General features: G+C 38.5%; 1 protein-coding gene across 4 annotated transcripts; it reads right to left on the reverse strand.

Annotated features, from left to right (window-relative positions):
- Positions 1–2463: 2463 nt before the first annotated feature.
- Positions 2464–19457, reverse strand: LOC137445241 (transmembrane protein 180-like). Of its 4 annotated transcripts, XM_068146784.1 has the most exons (9): positions 19228–19457; positions 18250–18322; positions 17317–17419; positions 15896–16225; positions 14470–15204; positions 10919–11073; positions 9380–9463; positions 8339–8482; positions 2464–4114 (listed from the first exon to the last, which is right to left on the reverse strand). In XM_068146784.1, the coding sequence occupies exons 4-9, from the start codon at positions 16046–16048 to the stop codon at positions 3985–3987; spliced, it is 1401 nt and encodes a 466-aa protein (XP_068002885.1). In that variant the 5' UTR covers positions 16049–16225; positions 17317–17419; positions 18250–18322; positions 19228–19457; the 3' UTR covers positions 2464–3984. The 4 variants fall into 4 exon arrangements, with proteins under 4 accessions (XP_068002885.1, XP_068002884.1, XP_068002886.1 ...); XM_068146783.1 differs by lacking the exon at positions 18250–18322; XM_068146785.1 differs by lacking the exon at positions 18250–18322 and having other exon boundaries at positions 17302–17419.
- Positions 19458–19623: the final 166 nt, after the last annotated feature.

Here is a 19623-nt window from a genome sequence, read left to right on the forward strand (position 1 = left end):
GTCATTTTGATGTATTGTAATTTGCATATAGGCTGGTGGAATTGTAACCAATTTCTGGACAATCTCAGAAAACTATTTGTTGTCTAAGTGTATGCATACATTGTTCTCAGCAATTTGTGTGCTGGAAGAGGATATAACTCTTTTTCCCCTTTCTCCTCAACTATTTAGATAGTGTTTCTTCTTTCTCTTGATGGAAAATTTCTATAATCAATTGAAAACCTAGAGGCCCAAAGGTCCAAAACATACCTGAAGGTTTTAACAGCCTACATTTGCTTTGTGGTGATCACAAGCAGCCTGGGGTTCTGGAGCAGGGCTCTCATATTCTGACTTTCCCCAATCGAGTACAGCAATAAAACAACTTTCATTTTTATTATTTAAACAGTAGTAAAAAAGTGATTACCAGAAAGAAGTCTTTAAGATTACTATAGAAACCTAGCTAAAATCCTCTCCCCTAAAGGTAAGCCAGGAAGCCCAGCTGTGGGTGGGTCCAGCTCTCTAAGACAACTCCTCCAGTATCAGCTCTATGTTCCTTTACAAACCCAGCTAGAATTCTCTTTTGACTGTACGTACTACTGTACTACCGAGCCTTTTCCTCGGCTGGTTTCATTCTGTAAGAAAGAGCTCAGAAGTATTTGTGACTTATCTTAACTGTTTCTTCCCGTTCCCGATTGCCTTTCCTGACAGCACCCATTAAGCTGTACAACTGTATTCAAATGTAAACATCCTACTAGCCACGTCAACATAGTACCTTCATAAATTACTAAGCAGTTCCAAAGTCAGCACAGCGGGAGACTGGGGAGGTCATTTTGTACAAGATGAGAACAGAGGCAGGCCTGTAAGCTCTGCAAGATGTAAATCGTTTTTTCTACTTAAAATGCTTTTGCTGTCATTTATTCAATGCTTTCTCTCTATTACTAACCCTGTATTATATTACTGCTGTATTAGACTAACATTCTTCAGTGTCTATTGGATAGCATCCTTTCAAATCTAGCAGACACTTTTTACCTATTGATTTTCTATAAATACAATTCATTCAGTGTATTAAGATCTAAATTCACAGAATGTATAGAGACCAAAAATGGGCTTCAAGCATCAGATTTCTCGTTCTCTGAAGCTATCATGTAATTTCATATTTTATATTATTATACACACTTAAATCCTCTTTATCAGTCATGACACCATTTTAGCCACTCTTAAATTATCAAGATTAAATGAGGGCATTTATCCAGCAGCAGGACTCCAGGCTCAGATACTGTTAGCTAACAAGGAGAGAAAGCAGCCAAACCAGCTGTTGCAAGACACTGAACTTTTGCCTTTGATCATCCTTTACTTGATTCATGGCCAAAACCAATCATGTAGGTTTAGCAGAGGATAACAAAGTTTAGTAGGTGACAGAGAAACAGAGAATAAGCAATGTCAATCACCACATACTGCCAACAACATTCTTGTACTAAGATTACCACCTGAATTTACAGCAGTTTTCCAGTTATTTTTTTGCGTTGACTATTGGTGTGATGAGAGACACTTTTCCCCCTCACCCTTACAGCACGAGAAATGGAACAGACAAATGGGAAAACAATAAATAATAAATGTGCAGCATTATTAATATTTTACATATTAAATAATTTGTATTTTATGTCACAGATTTGTTTTCCAAACTAATTTACTCTCCCCCAGTTAACCTCTCATATCTTGAGGCTGTCTTGCTTAGACATCTTTTGGCCGTTTACTTTTCCTTTCTGAATTCTGAAGATGCAGCATTTAGAGAGGCTAGTCAAACTCTGCCTGCAGTCGTATCACTCCTTACTCCCTTCTCATTTTGCAAATAAAATGGTATTTTTACTGAACATTTTCCAGAAGAAAAAAAAATTCAGATCATTTCAAAGAATTTTAACTCTTAAAACCACTTACTAGTTTTCTTCACAGTATTACAGTATTGCCAAGGTTGGAAGAGACCTCGAGGATCTTGTTGTCCAGCACAGTACTCTTCCAGTTGTCATCTAAGAAACCCTATTTGTGGAGTACTAACATTTCCAACTATCAACACACATCATCTATGAGGAATGGATGAACACATGAAATTTAGGAAATACAGCAGCAGTAAAGAAAAATAAAACTATGTTCAGCTATTTGTTACTGTTTAAAAGAAACTCTCAGGGAGAAAACTTTCATGCTATGAATTAAAGATTATGTTAACTTAAATTCCTTTAGATTTTTTGCCCTTTAGCTTTTGCTTTTCTGCTTTTCAGGCACACAATTCATACACACAATGCAGTAAATGTTTTAAAATTCAGAATCTAAACACACTGCTATTTGTGCAAATAGTCTTTAGAAGTATGTAAATACAAGTGACACTAGTATGTGTACTTAATGCTATTAGCATGTACAGTGCAAATGAATAATGATCTCTCTGACAAAACAGAGATACAAAGCAGGTAACACAACTTAAAATTTCACCACACTTCTGGCTTCTTACCTTTTGGCATAAGTCTTCATATTCCTATCAAAGGGTTCATTTGGATTTCTAAATGTTTAACAACTCTATCCAACTCTTGCACTCATCACTTTGAGAGCATTTTGTCCTTCAAAAAAGGCAAGGGAACAATGTTGTTTTTTCTCTGCTAACTTAAAAACAGAGGCAAAAAAGACTATTTTTTTTCAACACTGGTATTTTAAATCTCAGACCCCTTCATTAAATTATGCTAGGGCCCACCGAAATGCAGGGCAACTTCTTACACTCCTTTCTTTCCCAGGTTACCCATACATGTAGAGCCTTAGAAATGAGCTTGCTCAACACATTAAAATGGGGATACTTATGATCCATCTTCTTGCACTGTCAAGTGACTGGCACTCTGAAAGAAAGGTGCTTCTAAAATTATGTCTCCTCAGGCAAAACAAAGAACAAAAATGCAGTGATTATATTACACATCAGCTATCTATCATTACATAATGACATGCTGGATATACTGGAGGAAAAGAGAGTAATTGTTAAAGGGGAGCATTGTAAACATGCTAAGATAGCTCATCACTGCAACTTGTCGCATGTAAATAAAAGATTCAATATTTCTGGTATTTTGTCAGGAAAAAAAATAATATAGGATCCATTTAAAAGGTTGACTGAAAAGACTTTGCTAAGAATTAATCAGGAATTAACTTCAACTCTCAGCACACCAAATTACTTCACCAATGCAACCCTACTAAGCAAGGCAGAGTTGGATTCAATAGTGTGTGCTTAGCTTTGTCCAACTAACTGAACATTAGTCTTACCACAATGAAGTACTAACTAATTTTCCCTTTTAATGCCAGAAAACTGTATCTACCTACCACCAACTATAGACATTGGAAAGCCAGTGAGGACACATGCAGCCTTTGTCCATATCCAGCAACACTTTATTTTGAACAGCTTTGAAACATTTTTCTCCTTTAGCCGTACACAGACTTCTAAAGGGTAGTTAATTACTCCTGGCTCTTCCTGTGGTAGCTGTCAGATATGTCTTGATATTGTTCAGCTAGACACCAACTAAATTTTTCACTTCATCTCCCTGCCATCCATGAGGGATGTCCAGCAGGCTCTTCCAGATGAACTTCAGAGATCTGCCGTTTTATCAGAATGGCAAAAGTAATCCACCATCTTTCAGTAAGCTTAAGAAAACACAGTTCCTTTGAATGCCAGGTGCTGGGTTGGGATTCCCCCATATCCATTCTTCAAAGAAGATAGCAGTGATCAGTATATAGCAGAAATTATGTTATTTAGTAATTAAGAATAAAGCCTGTTCAAGGCTAACAACTGAAGTCTGTGTAGGCTCAGCATTAAGGCTGAGTGTGATCTGTGTCACAGTCTACAGTAGAGACTGAAGAACGCAGCTTTGTTGAAATGGCTCAGACTGTGCTTGGTCTAACAGTCCAGTTCTGCTTGTTCACATTAAAACATAGGAACTGTTCTGTGGTACAGTTCAGCAGATTTGCTGACCAGCTGTTACATATTTAGTGCACAGCTGTCAGATGACTGTTCTGGATTGAAAAGGGAGTCCATGCCAGGATCTGTATGACTGCAATGCAAAGTGGAACCAGGCAGATCAAATAGAACATGGCATCGTGAAGACCTACAAACAAACTGGTGAAGATAAAAACACAGCTTTCATGATGAAGAAGGTTAACTTTCATGGTCAACTCACAACCAGTTCTTTTAAAAGCACTCATATGCACATATACATGTTACTGTGCACAAGCCATTCTAAAGAAAACTATAAATATCTCATATATCAAATGTACTTCATTTTTGTTTTCCAATTCTACATACAAATATGTATTTTCCTTTTGTAATAGCTGGGAGGAAATTAGCTAATTACAAAGTTAATACACTGTAGTCAATCTAGAGAAATCCTGTTCACTACTTTAGTGCACATCTGCATTATGTAATGCAGAAATCAATTTAAGCAATGTAATTCAATTACAGAACAGAGCATCTGAAAAGGTTTAGTAGGCCTGAAAAATCTGGAAGAGGAACAAAAGCAGAAACTACAAGGCAACATTCTCATATGAAATTATTTTGATCAATCTAGAACTCTGCTACTAGCTATCCACTAGTGTGCTGTTGGAGTTGCTGGGTGCTAGATGGAAGTCATCATTACTGCACAAAATTCAGACATGGTGCAAAGGGCTGTGTGATATATCAAGCCTCATTTCATATTGGTTGAAAAGAAATTATTACAAGATAACATAAGCCACAAAAAGAATGCATGTGAAATTAATGCTCATTCTCATCAATCACAATGGTGTGTGGTATTTCCTCATCTAAATCTTCCCTGAGGAATAAGAGAGAAAAGCATCAACAAGTATGACTCAAAAAAGAAAACAGAGGAGTTAAATGAGTTCTATTTTATGAACAGTATGGTTTCTGACAGCTCAAAGCATACATTTATGCATTCCTCTAGTAGCTGGAATCATTATCTACTGGCATTCTGTTAATTATTGGATTCTAATTACTTAAATATCAGGAAAGTCAGCTCAAGCTGAGAAACAGCCCCTAAATGAACTTTCTCTCCATGAGGCAGTTTATGTTATTTTCTATATTTTTTCCTTTAGCACTCAAGGATGAGATAGGAGACTCACAAAACAGCTATGGGTATGATTCAAACCCCCTGAAATCTGTGGGAAAAAACCCATCTCATTAACTTGAGCAGGCTTTAGAATAAAACCTAAGATTTTATCTGAATGAAAAGAGAATCAACTCCTGTCTCACTGCATTGAACAGAAAAAATGCCTGCAACCTCCAATACAGCCCAGATTTATTCCTTATTAGGTACACAGACTCACACAATGACCACAGTTTATCTCAAGTCATGTACATGCTAATGCTGCACCAGAAAATAAAAAAGCACAGGCTTCCAAGTGAATTACTTCATCACTTGGGCAATTGCATTTAAGAGGGGAAGTGTTCACTAGCAGGTCACTGGACCACAGCTGATGTCTATTGACAGCAACAATGTTTTACCATTGGTATGTTGTTTACTGGCCTGTATTCAATTCCACTTCAATCCACCTACAAGTAAACAAGGGTCTACACCATGCACACCATCAGAACTGCCAAGAGTTAACTGTATGAACAGTGTCAGCAGGGAGGCCACAGACAAATTGCTTACTTATCAAAGGATGAAAACAAGACTAAGATACAGTTAACAGGATATTGGGGTTTGTTGTACTTGGCCTGTCCTGCACACTAAAGAGTATCACAGTTTTCAGGGCTAAAATTGTTTTGTCTGTACATAGGCTTCAGGAAGGACAATAAAAGAAAGAATGTATGACAAATCACTCACACTGGTACAATCCTCATTTGGCTTTACTGGAACAATATTGGTTTAAGAAAACAGTATTACCTGGTGTACTGTAAAACTTTGAGCTACTGCAGGAATTATGAAAAATACCTACAGCACACAGAACAAGGAATGGCAAAAGGTTTTATTAAGGGACTGGGATAAATCAAGAGCAGAGCTCAGATGTCATCATTATAACAGCTGAACCAGTAGCTTCAGAAATTTCCATGCCTACATTTTTTGCACACACAGGAATAAAACATGCAGTCTTTCACTGAACAGCCCCAACAGAGTCCTGAATAGAATTTGATGTAGTGCAGTAATTCAGTATGAAAGCGAAAGCATTAACTGATTAAAGTGCCTTCAATAAATAATGAAGGGTTGCTGTCAAATAACTTCATTCTGAGGAACGAACTTGAAAAGCCGTTTCAGTCAGCCAGCTGTAGTTGCGGTGGCTCTCCAGAAGAGGGAGGCTTTGAGCTGGGTATCTTTATCATGGCCAAAAAAAAAAACCGCCACCAACAAACTAAAACCAACCAACACCAAACCAAAACAGCCCAAAACACAGAATCACACACACACACACACAAAAACCGAAGCCGAGCTATATGAGGCAAGTAATGCTTTGCTGAGATGATGGGCTAAAAGAGGGGGGGGGGGAAAAACCCCAACCGACAACAAAACAGGACCAAGCCTTTCTGCTAGCTATTGCTCAAATTTTAAGGGTATTTAAAAATACTTAAGCTAACTTCCACTATGAAATGCCTAACTGATCCGTAGTGACCACATTCCCAAACAATGTGGTATAATGTGTTTACTAATGTATACATAATCATGTGTAACATATATGGAATTGTGTACAGTTCATAGGCTAACCTCATGTGGGAAATAGGTCACCCCAAAAAGCAAGACAACTCCAGGAAGAGAGATACCCTGTTCATAGCAGAAGTCAAGCTTCAGAGTTATGATGCCACAGGCAAAAGCAAGAGACACTGGATTGCTCCTAAGGAACCAATCACTGTGACTAAAGAAATCACACTGAGACAGAAGTATTTGAAGGGACAGGCAAGAGAAATATATAGTATATTGCAAATATTCTTTGATGAACTGATCTCAGCTTTGTACCTCTGTGCTGTTCCTTGCCCTAGCAAAATAAATCAGATTTCCTCATGACTCAAGTGGAAACAGAGCTTTTAGAGATTGAGCATTCAAAGTATTTCAGTTCTGTATACAATACATTTTTTATTGATATAGACCAGAGGCTACTTACTGGGGGGGGCGGAATTTATAACTACTGTGATTTAAAGTCCATCCCCAAAAGGATCATTTCTCTGATTGAAAGGGATCAGAACTGCAGTTTTTGTTTCAAATATGAATTTCTCTGAATCATCAAGATAAATATATTCAGCCCTCTCCTATCCACATCCAATTCAACCTACCACTCTTTTGCTAAAAAAACACTCATCTTATTTGACAGAACGATGATGTTTATGTCCTCTTCACATCATCTCAGTGGCTGGCTATCTACAGAATGCATTACAGTAAAATTAACTGTCAACACACACAGCTTCAAAACTAAGCCTTCTCTGTTTGTGCCAGGATGGACTTCTGAAGATCACCTCTTGTCCTTTTATGTCATTCTTTTCCTCCTGCATTTATTTTAGGAAATTCCTCAAACACAAAACATTCTCCTAGCCTTAGGTGACACATCTACAGACCTCAAAGCTTCATATACTGTTGTCTTCTATGCATTTTGTAAGGTTTCTACTCAAAACTTAGGTGCTCTGTGCAATTCTCAGGATATTGATGCTCTCTCAAACAAATCCTAATTAGGACTGACTTTTGCCTTTTAGTCTTGACTTCAGTTATTCCTTATGTTGCCACTTCCTCCTGTTGGTTATAAATAAATGGCCGATCAGTGCACTGACTCCCTGTTAATTGAGTTTTATATAAGCCTACACATTTCCCATGTGCTAACTAGCAACCACAACTTCATATCATGTACTAAGGTCTCCAGGGCCTGCAATGAAATCATTAGCATCAGAACAGTAAGCAGTTTTGAAGACAAAATTACACCTACCTGACACAAACTTCCTCCCTCCGGTGATTATACTGCTTTCTCTCAAACAAAACTGTATCTTAAATGCAACCATGTTAGAATCATGTATCTAAGGAAGTACATTTATGAGATAAAACAGATGCCAGGATAAAATTTCTCTTAATATGTGGCATTAGGTAGTTTCAAACTTACTTTTTTCCCCAGTAGAACAGGCGATGGTCAACTACTGAAATGCATCCTTAGTTTTCCATAAGTGGGTAGATATCCTTAAGTGTTTTGCTTAATAAACAACTTGTTATTGTAAGAACATTTCTACACAGATAAAAAAACAACTGGAAAACAGTCTTAAAGCCCTCATTTTGGAAATGCAGTTGATGCAAAGTAATTGTTGATTATTTTGCCTTTTATGTGACAGGATTTATTTCATGTTTATTCCTGTGATTTAAAGTAGCCCTTTTGAACTCACCTTGGATCAGGTTGAGCAACTTGATTCATCAGGTTCTCATATCCAAATTGATTTAGTATTGTAACCACAAGCATTGGAGCCAAAGATTGGGCAGGCTTGGTAAATAAGGCATTGGTACCAAAAACCATAGAGGAAAGGGGTGATCTAAAATATTTAGGGGGAAAAAACAATAGAAATGAATGCAAACCAGAAACTAGTAAGTAAATTATTGCAATAGTGATGTTAAAGATCTGTTAATATGCAATAGCTTTCTATAGTTCACACATTGTAACAGTTACCATAATGATGTTTAAACATCTTGGGGGGGGGGGGGCAAAAAAAGAAAGGTAATAAACCTTTGGGGTAGACACACAGCTTGGCTCCAACTTGTACTCAAGTTCAACTTTTTACTACTGAAGGGAATTTAAACTGAACAGTGCAAGGAGAATTAATTACAACTTAAGACATATGGCCAGAAAGGGAGGTAATTTTTTTTCTTCATGAAAGCAGTGGCTCAGTCTGTACTTTATAAACACCAACAGAACTGAAAGGAATTTATCTGCACCCTGATAAAACCCCAGTATGTTGTGTCACAGCAGGGTTTATCAATTTTTATTTCAGAGAGATAAAAGCAACTGGTTAGACTTTGAAATTTGCACTCTGAGTAGCATAGGCAAAACTTTCTACCCTTCCTTTGCCTTTTCCATGTTAGAAAGGCCACATTCAGAAAATGCTCTAAATAACAATGGATGTATATGGCTACAAAATAAACTCATTTGAGGCTAATAAAAATAAACCTACAGAAAACCTGAAGGACTTGGTTTCCACTACAGCATAATCAAAACAAAAAAAATGACTTAATAATCTGTTTCAATTACTGTAAGTGACATAAGAGGGGGAAACTTCATTCAAGTTCTTATTTTATGCTGAATTGCTCTTACAAAAAGCACTCTGTTTCAAGGACCCAAGATCATTTATTGTCTTTCCTTTGGCATAATCTAACTCACAAAAGAGTAGCATGGCAAACAGATAGCATCTTTAAAGAAAAAGTTACTGACATACCTCCGCTTGTGCTTCATCAAATCTGCATCAACAATATCTGCCAAAGGCAAATTGAACAAACTAAATGAAGCTTGGACAATTACCCTAAAGAAAGACAATATATTTTAGATGCTCATAGTTCCTATATACACTTCCATAATGAAATTGTAACTGAGATTCTAATAAATACATCCCAACAGTGATATGCCTGCAAACACACAAAGCTAAGATGTTCTTTAAAGATGGTGATGTGTCTGTTTGAACAGCATTTTCAGATCGGTTCTTATTTGATAATCACAAGTTGATATGCAAACCTAAAAGGTGGGTGTGTTGTTTTTTTCCTGGACACTGGTGCAAAAGGTCATAAATATTTGCTTGAGATTGTCAGAAAATATCATTTACAATGACATGGAGAAAAGGAACACCTCAGAAGAAAAAAAAACCTGAACATTTCCTCTTGGAATCTGAAAAGGACATGAGCAGCACTGCTAAGACTACAGAGAAGACTGTGTTCAAAATGGGAGAATTAGAATACCAAAAGACTTTATATGCATTCCTATATATGTATTTACATTATATATATATATATATATATATATATATATGCATTTAAATAGACACACATAAAGCTGACTCTTCACAAACTGCTAAGTGAAATGATAAGTATTGTGATTTCTATGTTCTATTAAATTTTGGGAATGATTAGCTTTTACTCACAAGAGGCATCACATTAAACACACAGTCTTTAGGTACCTTAGAATTTTTTTCCTGGGGAAATCAAAATGTATCTTCATCATTTAATGTATGCAGGTAATGAAATTCAATGTATTGTTCACACAATTCAGTGTTACAGTAGCCCATGACTGAAATACTGAAAGTAAGAATGAAAATAGGGAAGAAAGAAGAAGAAGATGAAGAAAAGAACAGTAGAAAAGAACCTGTAGAAAGGAAACAATGAAACAGAGAATGAAGAAATAAAAATGAACTGCTGTAAGAATATTCTGATACAAACAAGTCTGTATTTTAAATGGAGGTCTTTCATGTATGATAATATACTACTTCTGTACAAACACTACTTCTTGGCATCCTATTTACCCAGTAGCCCTGAGAATGTGATTCAGTATTGGTTATCCCGACTTAGGGATATTTTGGTGTGCAGTGCAGCACACAAGTGTTCATGCAATACAAAATGAGGTCTGAGCTTTCCCAGCAAACAGTCTCTGAAGAGTTCCTCTACTGAGATCTTGTGTGGATGAGAAGAGATTCTGCTTCTTTGGAAACTCATGTTAAAACAGAGGGCAAGTGGCTGCAAACCTTAATTACTGGTTTGGGGCTTTTGGGGTGTTTGGATTGTTTTGCTTGGTTTGTTTTTTCAAACCAATTAAAAACTGAAGTAGAATAAAACCAAATCTGAAAGAAGCTGTTAACTTGAGTTTCAACTTTTCTAACAAGTCAAACAGAAGAGTAAGGAAACCACAAAAGCAGTGGCAAAATCTTTATGCTATTAAAAACAAGTGTCCATTCTGTTAGAATTATGAACAGGGAAGTGTATTTACTTACATGTTTGTTGTGAGATAAAATGCCAACAGATAATAGTGTTCTGGCCCTAGAACAAACATGACAGCAGCAGCTACTCCTTCAAAGTAAAATGAAAACAAGATGATTCTGTAATAACCAAACTTCTTCAAGGAAGAGTGACTGAGAAGAACAAGGCACTGGAAAGGCAACAAACACATATATATTGAAAAGATGTAGTACCTTAGGAAAGGTATAAAGCACAGACCAAACATTATTACTAGCCATTAAAGAAAAAACAAACAACTAATGCTTTCTAAAAAGTTCAACCCAAATAAAACCACAGACATTGCACAGAGAGAGCTATCTATTGTCTCATTCCATACAACCCCTATCAGGTAAGAACTATATCCTTTCACTCAAACCCAGACAGCTCAGAACTACTACATCCAGAGGGAAACACTTTCCCACATTGCCTAACTATTATTTAATGTTCACAATCTTAGGTTTGGCATCCCTTAGAGAATTAACTCTGCAGTATTTTAACTGTCTTGCCATTAGTTTAACTGCTGATCAAAGATATTTTCAATAATTGGTTTTTCATTAATATTACTATTTTCACTGACATTTACAGAAATTAAGCATGACTATTAAGCTGATAAAGCAAGTTCACCAAGGCTGCTGATCTAAGCAAATGAAGAGACATTACCAGCAAGCAGAGAAAGGCAGATGCCAGTGGGCAGTGTGTATGGCTGCACTTTAATTCCACCAATCTCAACAAGCAGCAGTCCATGCAAGAAGCAAGCTCATGAAAATGGTATTAAGTGCTGACTGTAGTGTAAGCAAGGTGTAAACTCTTCTATACAGCTCCTCACTTTTCACTTTCAACAGGACATTTTGTAATGCATTATGTTCTTTTTGTTACAAGAGCCTGTGTCACCATTTACATGTATGTGGGCTTCAAAAAGTACTCACAAACTCTGCATACAGATTTGCTCCTTTCTTCTGTGTTACAAAGATGAGCAGTGTAATATTCAGATGAAGAATTCTCTTTGTACATTTGTTCCCACACTTAAATGTTTTAACAAACAAGTAAAACTGGGATGCTACCATCAAAGACTTGCTCTTTTAAACAAACTCAAGTTTCCTACTTAAACCAACGATCAGGGAAGTAAAACAAATGTGGAAGGTTGATATAGGAAAAAAAAACTGATTGTAAGAAACTTAAGCATCCTCCTCCCATGGCTATTTTCAGGCCTTTTGCAGCTAAGTGCTTGCACTAGGAATGGTGAGGCATTATGTAATGTCTGCTATTGTAAAAAAAAGACATGACCTTGTCTCCCTATAATTGAGAAATAACTCTCTCTCAGGAGTAGTTATGACTTCAAAAATTCCTTATTACCTGCATGTTTCTAAAACTGATTTCTAATTTAAAAGAATAAATAAATATATGAAGTGAATGTAAGCTTGTTTGCCTGTGTATCAGCAACAAGATTTTCCTTGTAAGCAGCTTTTATTCTTTGTACTCACTACTGAAAGGAACGTAAGGCAGCAGCTGAACCTAGTACAGGCTACTCAAGCACAGCTCGTAAGAAGGGGCTTTATTTGACACGAGTAGGGTGCCTTCCCACTTAGTGAAGTTCAGGACATTGCCACCAGAGAATTCTCTTATTATATCTTGAGCTCAGAGGGACAAAACCTGAGAAAAATAAGGTCACAGCAAACTCTCTACGGTTCAGTGACCTTCCAGACAAAGAGTCTCTGGGGAGCAGAGCAAGATGTGTTTTCTGAAAGATTGTTCATCTCACACTGCCACGCTGATTTGAATCAACACAAGTGATTGCTGTATGTTGAGTGTAAAATTATTTAAGCTTTCCTAACTTCTCTAGTGTCTGGATTCATTTCCCAAGTTCACCAGCTAACTGAGTTACAGGGGAAAAAAATATAGCCTGTGGTAAGGATAAAAGTTGAAATGATAGCTATTTAGGAGTTATGGGACATAGAAGGTATGTTTGGGATTTATGTATTATATATGCAGAGGCCAAAACAGAACTGAAATTGAGCTGTGAATTCCAGCTGCACTTTCATTTATCTTGTTTTACATATTACTTGTTGAAAACCATTACAACCTGATGAGTGTAACAGCCTGGTTTTCAGAAATTCTGAACACTATCAGCACCTGTGATGGAAGTCAGAATACTAAGATTTTTGAGTATCCTGAATTTTATCATCCAACAAGTAAATGCAGAGAAAGTCTTAAAAGGGAATGAACAGGACACATTTGTATTCCATGTAAATAATCATATTCTGTGGGACACTTCCCCAGCTCCCAACCCCCATTACTCATTTGGGATCTCTGCTTTTTCAGTTCATCACTTCTCCCCCATTCCTGACTGGGATCTTGAAAGTGTGTCTCTCTCTACCCAGTATCACAGTATCACTAAGGTTGGAAGAGACCTCAAAGATCATTGAGTCCAACCTGTCACCACAGACCTCATGACTAGACCATGGCACCAAGTGCCACATCCAATCTCCTCTTGAACACCTCCAGGGACGGTGACTCCACCACCTCCCTGGGCAGCACATTCCAATGTCGAATTACTCTCTCAGTGAAGAACTTTCTCCTCACCTCGAGCCTAAACCTCCCCTGGTGCAGCTTGAGACTGTGTCCCCTTGTTCTGGTGCTGGTTGCCTGAGAGAAGAGACCAACCCCTTGCTGGCTACAACCACCCTTCAGGTAGTTGTAGAGAGCAATGAGGTCTCCCCTGAGCCTCCTCTTTTCCAGGCTAAACAACCCCAGCTCCCTCAGCCTCTCCTCATAGGGCTTGTGTTCAAGGCCTCTCCCCAGCCTTGTTGCCCTTCTCTGGACACGTTCAAGTGTCTCAATGTCCTTCTTAAACTGTGGGGTCCAGAATTGGACACAGGACTCAAGGTGGCCTAACCAATGCAGAGTACAGGGGCACAATGACTTCCCTGCTCCAGTAAATGTGGTTGACCAAGACAGCAAACAACAAAATGAATGGGAATGTATTACTCTCTAAAAGCAGATACTGAGAGTTTTGTTTGATTCCCATGACTGAAATACCACATATTTTGACAACACTTTTAATAGCTACTGATTTTTCTGGGGTATTTTTGTGCAGTTTATCTCAGAAACTTCCTGAAGGAGAGATTATTCTTTAATCACACATTACAAAACAAAAGCAAAGAGAAAATAATTCAGAATTCTGTAGATTTCACATTAATAAACTTTTTATCTTGACCATGTTTTTCATTCCTTTATAGTTAGGTATTATAAACCCTGTAGAATACCACCCATTCACTCCTTGCAGACTCACATCTGACTTTTTTGTGAACAGATACTCTACCAGCCTGCCTACTTGTCTGTTCTCTCTCCCCTACCCTTACATTTTGTTGGCCAGGTACTTTCTTCTTTGAGGGCAATGGTGAGCCACATTTCTTCCTCAGGATGGCCAATGGCTTATGCTGGATACAGCACTTTTTCACCAAATAATGTATATAGCCACCTTCAACTAATGAAAAACTAGTGAAACCCATGTTTTCATGCTTTGAAATAAAAAAGTGTAACTGCCTACCTGAGGACAAATAAAGCTTGCTCCATACATGATACTTCTTACTGAGGAAGAAAGGACGTCCTTAGGAATAAGATTATCCGCAAAGATCATCATAAAATTGTTGCAGAAGGCCAGGTGGAAGACTTGGAAGAAGTTCATCGTTACAAAAAATAAGAAGTTTTTCTCTGTCATAATCTGTTTGGTTAATGCAATGACTGAGGACCAGGAAAGCCCTCCAGCACCGTTTTCCAGATGACTCTTCTCTGTACAGATTTCCCTCTGCTCATATTGACTTGTACTGTACTTGCCCGTGTAACACATACAGGCTGTTGCTAGTGCTGCGACCAAAAGAGCAAAAGCCTGAAAGCGGGCAAAGTTTTCCATGTTATCTGATATGAGACCACAAAAGAGAATGCTTGTGGATCCAATTAACGTTGCTACTTGGTTATATCTAATAAGTTGAAGTCTACTGTCGTGCCTTGTTGAGGTTTCTGCGAAGAGCGCGCACTGAGCCAGAAGCACAAACGTAAGCAAACCATCAAAAGCACATAAGGCAACTATGAGGTGGAGGCCGCTTAGCCACTCACCTTCTTCGTAATGTTTCCAAGGAAACCAAGGCAGCAAAAAGGCTAAAGCATATAATGGAGCTCCATATAAAATTGAAACTTGGCGTCTTGAGCAGCATGTGAAGTTGGAGTTATCTTGAATATACCCAAAAAGGGGATCATTAATGGCATTCCATATCATAAACACAACCTGTGACAAGCAAGAAAGAAACACAACAGAATTCACCATCACTGTGATTTTTCTGCAGAGAACAAACAGCTTCTCAAGTCAAAACAGACTCCAAGTTTTTAAAGGTATTTAGAGGGTTATAGACATTTTGAAAAGCAAGATGACTAAGTAGGCACATGCCCAGCTACACATGAAATAACTCCCTGTCACTAAGACTTTACTCTTTCAAGAAGCTTGTATTATCTGGGGTTTCATCTTGCAAAGCCCAGATACTATTTTCACAGCAAGTAATTCAAGACATGAGCTGACCCATTATTTTCCGGAGACCATTTACAACAGGAGTTGCTCACGTGGATAATGACTTGCAGAATAAAGGCAGTGTTTAAGTACTTAAACAGTCCATAATGAAGCACTAATGTCAAGCGTATCTGTGGAGCTGAGGCAGAAGGTTAGTTCACAACATTATTTCAAGCCATGCAAGGTAAAAATCTTTCCAGCAATTAAATTTTGGAGATTTTGTCTAAAGACTGTAAATGATGTGCTTAACATGCACCATCAACTGCTTATGGATTCACTACATTTTAAATGATCTGACTGTATAACTATGTGCAGTGCATGCCAAATTTAATTTATAAGCAAAACAAATGACATTGTTACGGTAACAGAGACACAGAGTCCAACAGGATAATCAAAACAGCCCATTGTGCAGTACCTGTGCTTGATGAAATGCTGCTTCTGAAATTTTGTATCGGTTTAGGAAGAGCTTAACGTAGTAGAAATTAAAGATGCTGTTCATCATGCCAGCACCTAATGTAGTCATGGAGTATGCCAGAGCGTTAGGATGAATTCCCAAACCAAACTTCATCTTCCACAAGTACAACTCTCTTCTTCCTCAAGTTACAAAAGAGAAGTGCAACAGTTGGCAGAATAATTTTCCAAATTAAAAGGAGATTTGCTTTGTCTTAAAGGTGTAGAAATGGATTCTTGAGGGAAGATGTCCCCATTCTTACTTCTTTTTGTATTGAGTCATAAGATACTGAGCCTAAAATAAATAGAATAGATGCAAAACATTCAGTCAGTGACATTTATGATCAGTTCTTTAAAATCTATGGAATAGATAAACAAAAAAAAAAAAGGAAGAAACCCTTCTTAACTGGTGCACAGATTCAATATAAAAATCTGCTACTGCAAATGTTAATTTTGGTGCAGAGTTCAAAGTAATTGCATGCATTTTACATTTTTCTTAGTAGCTACATAGTTTTAAAATTATGGACTGTGTAGGAATGAAATGACTCAATTCATATCCTTACATATTCCATTGCTATGAATGTCAAATGCAGCATGCATTTAGATGAGCATTTCTTTCAAACAAGCACCACGTTTCTTCCTTGTACTGTAGATGTTAATTGTTACCAAGCCATGGAACTAATACTTTCACCTAATAAATAAATATGAATAGAAAGCACAAAACAATCAAACTGCCTTTTAGTAGTGTACACATTTTAATTGCATAGAAGACTGCGTGTAAGTAAAATCTAGCAAGTAACACTCACACATTTTAAGTATGTCCAAATAACAGAGATGTAGGCCAAGAACATAGAGACATTTAATATACCAAACAGATCTTCAGCCAGTAATTTTTTAAGATGCTGACTTTTCCCATCTATCTAGCAATTAAATTAAGAGCATAAACTAGTCCCTGAAAATAACTAGTACCAGGGAACTACTTAGTGACTACCTAGAACTGTTCCTGTCAGCTTGAGTTTGTAAGCCCAACATAAAACTGTTTCTCCAAAGGATGTGCTTTTTACTGAGGCTTTATTAATCTTTACATCTATTTGAAAGAAGTTGTCTCTCATAAATTTAGAGATCCTTCTGGTTCAAATTCCAGCTTTGCTATGCACACTAACTCCAGAGCTTTACAACCTGCTTTTTGTCAACAGGCCACACTTTGCTCCTCTGCATATTAACAATTTTAGCCCAAATACAATTTACAAATATCCATCAAGATACTGTTTGAATATCTGCTTGTTCAGCTTGCTAAGCAGATCTATAAGCAGCTCCTCATAAAAATGACCCTGAAAGAAACAGGAAATGAAAACCAAGGCTGTTTCCAACCTTCCTGTGGTTTACCAAGTGGCTGAAGACAGGCTATTGTGAGGGAAGATGCTAAGGCAGATGATGGAACAGCAGTTTTCCACACACCTCTTCCTCCCCCAACACAGAAAATGAACTCCTGAAGAGTAAATAAAAAACAGATGCATTTTGTGTACATATTTAAGATGCTCCAATACAAAACATGCAGAGTAGATAACCTCACTTTACAGGTAAGAAAAAAAAGCCAAAACTGACACCCAACTCGAATTAATTTTTTTCTGAAACAAATTTATTTGTCAGAATCTGAGTTTTCAGAGACTGGAGGATGATTGTGATATATGCTTTCAAGGTTGTGTTTCACAGAGCTACAGACAATTGCATTGTCAGGTAATGAAATTTTGCATGTCTGTTTCAAGATTGGTTTCACAAACTTGTACTGAGAAACCTAACATGTAAAGCAAGGTTATTGAAGAGATGCCCACTTGAAATGGTTCTTTTTAAAAGTAAGTTGAGATTACTAACTGTACAAGTCACTGAATTAAGTATGTTATTGACAAGTGTCACTGTTTTTGTTAAAGAAATGCAAGTTCAAGCCTTCACAAATGCACTTCATTAAGTGCTTTATTAAGGCTTTGGAAAGGCAGACATTTAACCTGTTTCTTCCTGGAGCCCACTGCATGGGTCTTTCAAATGGAGAATTGAGAGACTCTCAGATTCTGTGACCACCAAGAAAAAATGTGCTTCACACTAACACTACCAGCAAAGGAACAGTCATCTCTGAAATCATATTTCCCTCAATTCCTTCCTACATGTACGAAGTTTTTCAGTTTCAAAAGAGTTGATGAAACTGAAATTTCTTCAACAAAAAGCTTCTAACCGTGTGTAAACAGGCTTCTAGTGCCATGACTAATTATAATAGGCAGGATCTGACACAACTTTTAACCCTAATTGTTACATCCAGCTCCGTACCTTGTGTATGAAACAGGTTCAATTAGAAGTTGAGGTACCACACTTCCTTTCCCAGATGTGCTCTTTAATTGTACTACAATGAAATCATGCATGAGTATCCCTTCCCTCTTCTCAATACTCTGCCTTTATGTTGAATAGGTTAAAGCACAGGTGTTGACATTTTGTGACTCACAGAAGGCAAATCAGTTTCAGAAATGTCTAGTGGCTACCATCGTGTTAACACAGATGAGCCAGAAGAGCAGACTGTTTGACCCAGTGAGACACAGAATGGCATTGCTGCCATTTCCCCCACGAAGAAACTGGAGTGTGAGTCTAAGAGAGAAAAGTGGATTCTGGAGCGATTGAACTGAAGCACAGTAGCTGACATCAAGCTGTGCTGGGTCCCAGACTGCAGTGTAATGCTCACAGTCCGGACAAACTGGTTGGCGGTAGGTGCCGGCCTCATCTTTCTCCCATGACTTGAACCACATTAAGACACAAGTAATAATAAATGTTTTCCTGGTTCTGAGAGGCAATACTAAGGGGAAACACTGCAGGAACAGAGGGGAGACCCAAACAGAAAGCACTTGAAATTGGAGGACCCGGAGGACAAAATGACAGTGTTTTGAGTGCCGCGGCCCCGCCAAGCTCGCACTGTTGCGGCTGCCCAAGCGCCGTGAAACTGAGTCCTTCGAGGCAGGGGGTCTCTGGAAACTTCAGGGGTGGAAGTCTGGAGGTGGAAGACTATTAAAGTTAGGAAAATTAAGCTGCTTTTTCCTCACCAGCCCCCCCAGATACGGGACACCGCTCCCTCTTCCATGCAAGGAAAAGGAAACAGCAAGCTGTGCCCGCCCGGGCGACACGCGGGGACGGACACAGCCCTTTTCAGACGTGACGGCAGCTGCCACGCTGCATGCTCTAGTGGGGCTGCGTTTTCCCTCCCCTTCCGCGCTCCAGCGCCAAAGCTCCCACGGGAGACGGCGGGAACGCGGCCCACACCTGTGCGTGACGCCGGTGAAGAGCCGCAACTCGGGGGCCGAATCCTCCACAGAGACTCTTCCTTCAGCGTTCTCTGGGGGCTCCCGGCACAGGGCACGACTAAGAGGCACAACGCTCTCTACGCTTCCTACCCACTCTGCTCCGCCACAGACCCTCCGGAATAGCCCACAGAAACCACTCCCGCCATTAACCCCTCAGAGCCGAAGCAACAACCGCCGCCGTCCATAGGCACTAACCCACCTCCTCTCACTGGAGGCTGCGCAGCTGCCTGTTGGGCGGTGTGTAATTAGTCCGGACCAACCTTCTCTTCGCTCTCATTGGCACATTGTTATAAATTAACTTTGCTATTGGCACAGACTCCTTTCGATCTGTCTGGCGGGCAGATTCCCATTGGCT

This window comes from Melanerpes formicivorus, unplaced genomic scaffold (genome assembly GCF_026170545.1).
Source record: "Melanerpes formicivorus ecotype bairdi unplaced genomic scaffold, bMelFor1.0.p_v2 SCAF_14, whole genome shotgun sequence".
NCBI classification, from domain to species: domain Eukaryota; kingdom Metazoa; phylum Chordata; class Aves; order Piciformes; family Picidae; genus Melanerpes; species Melanerpes formicivorus.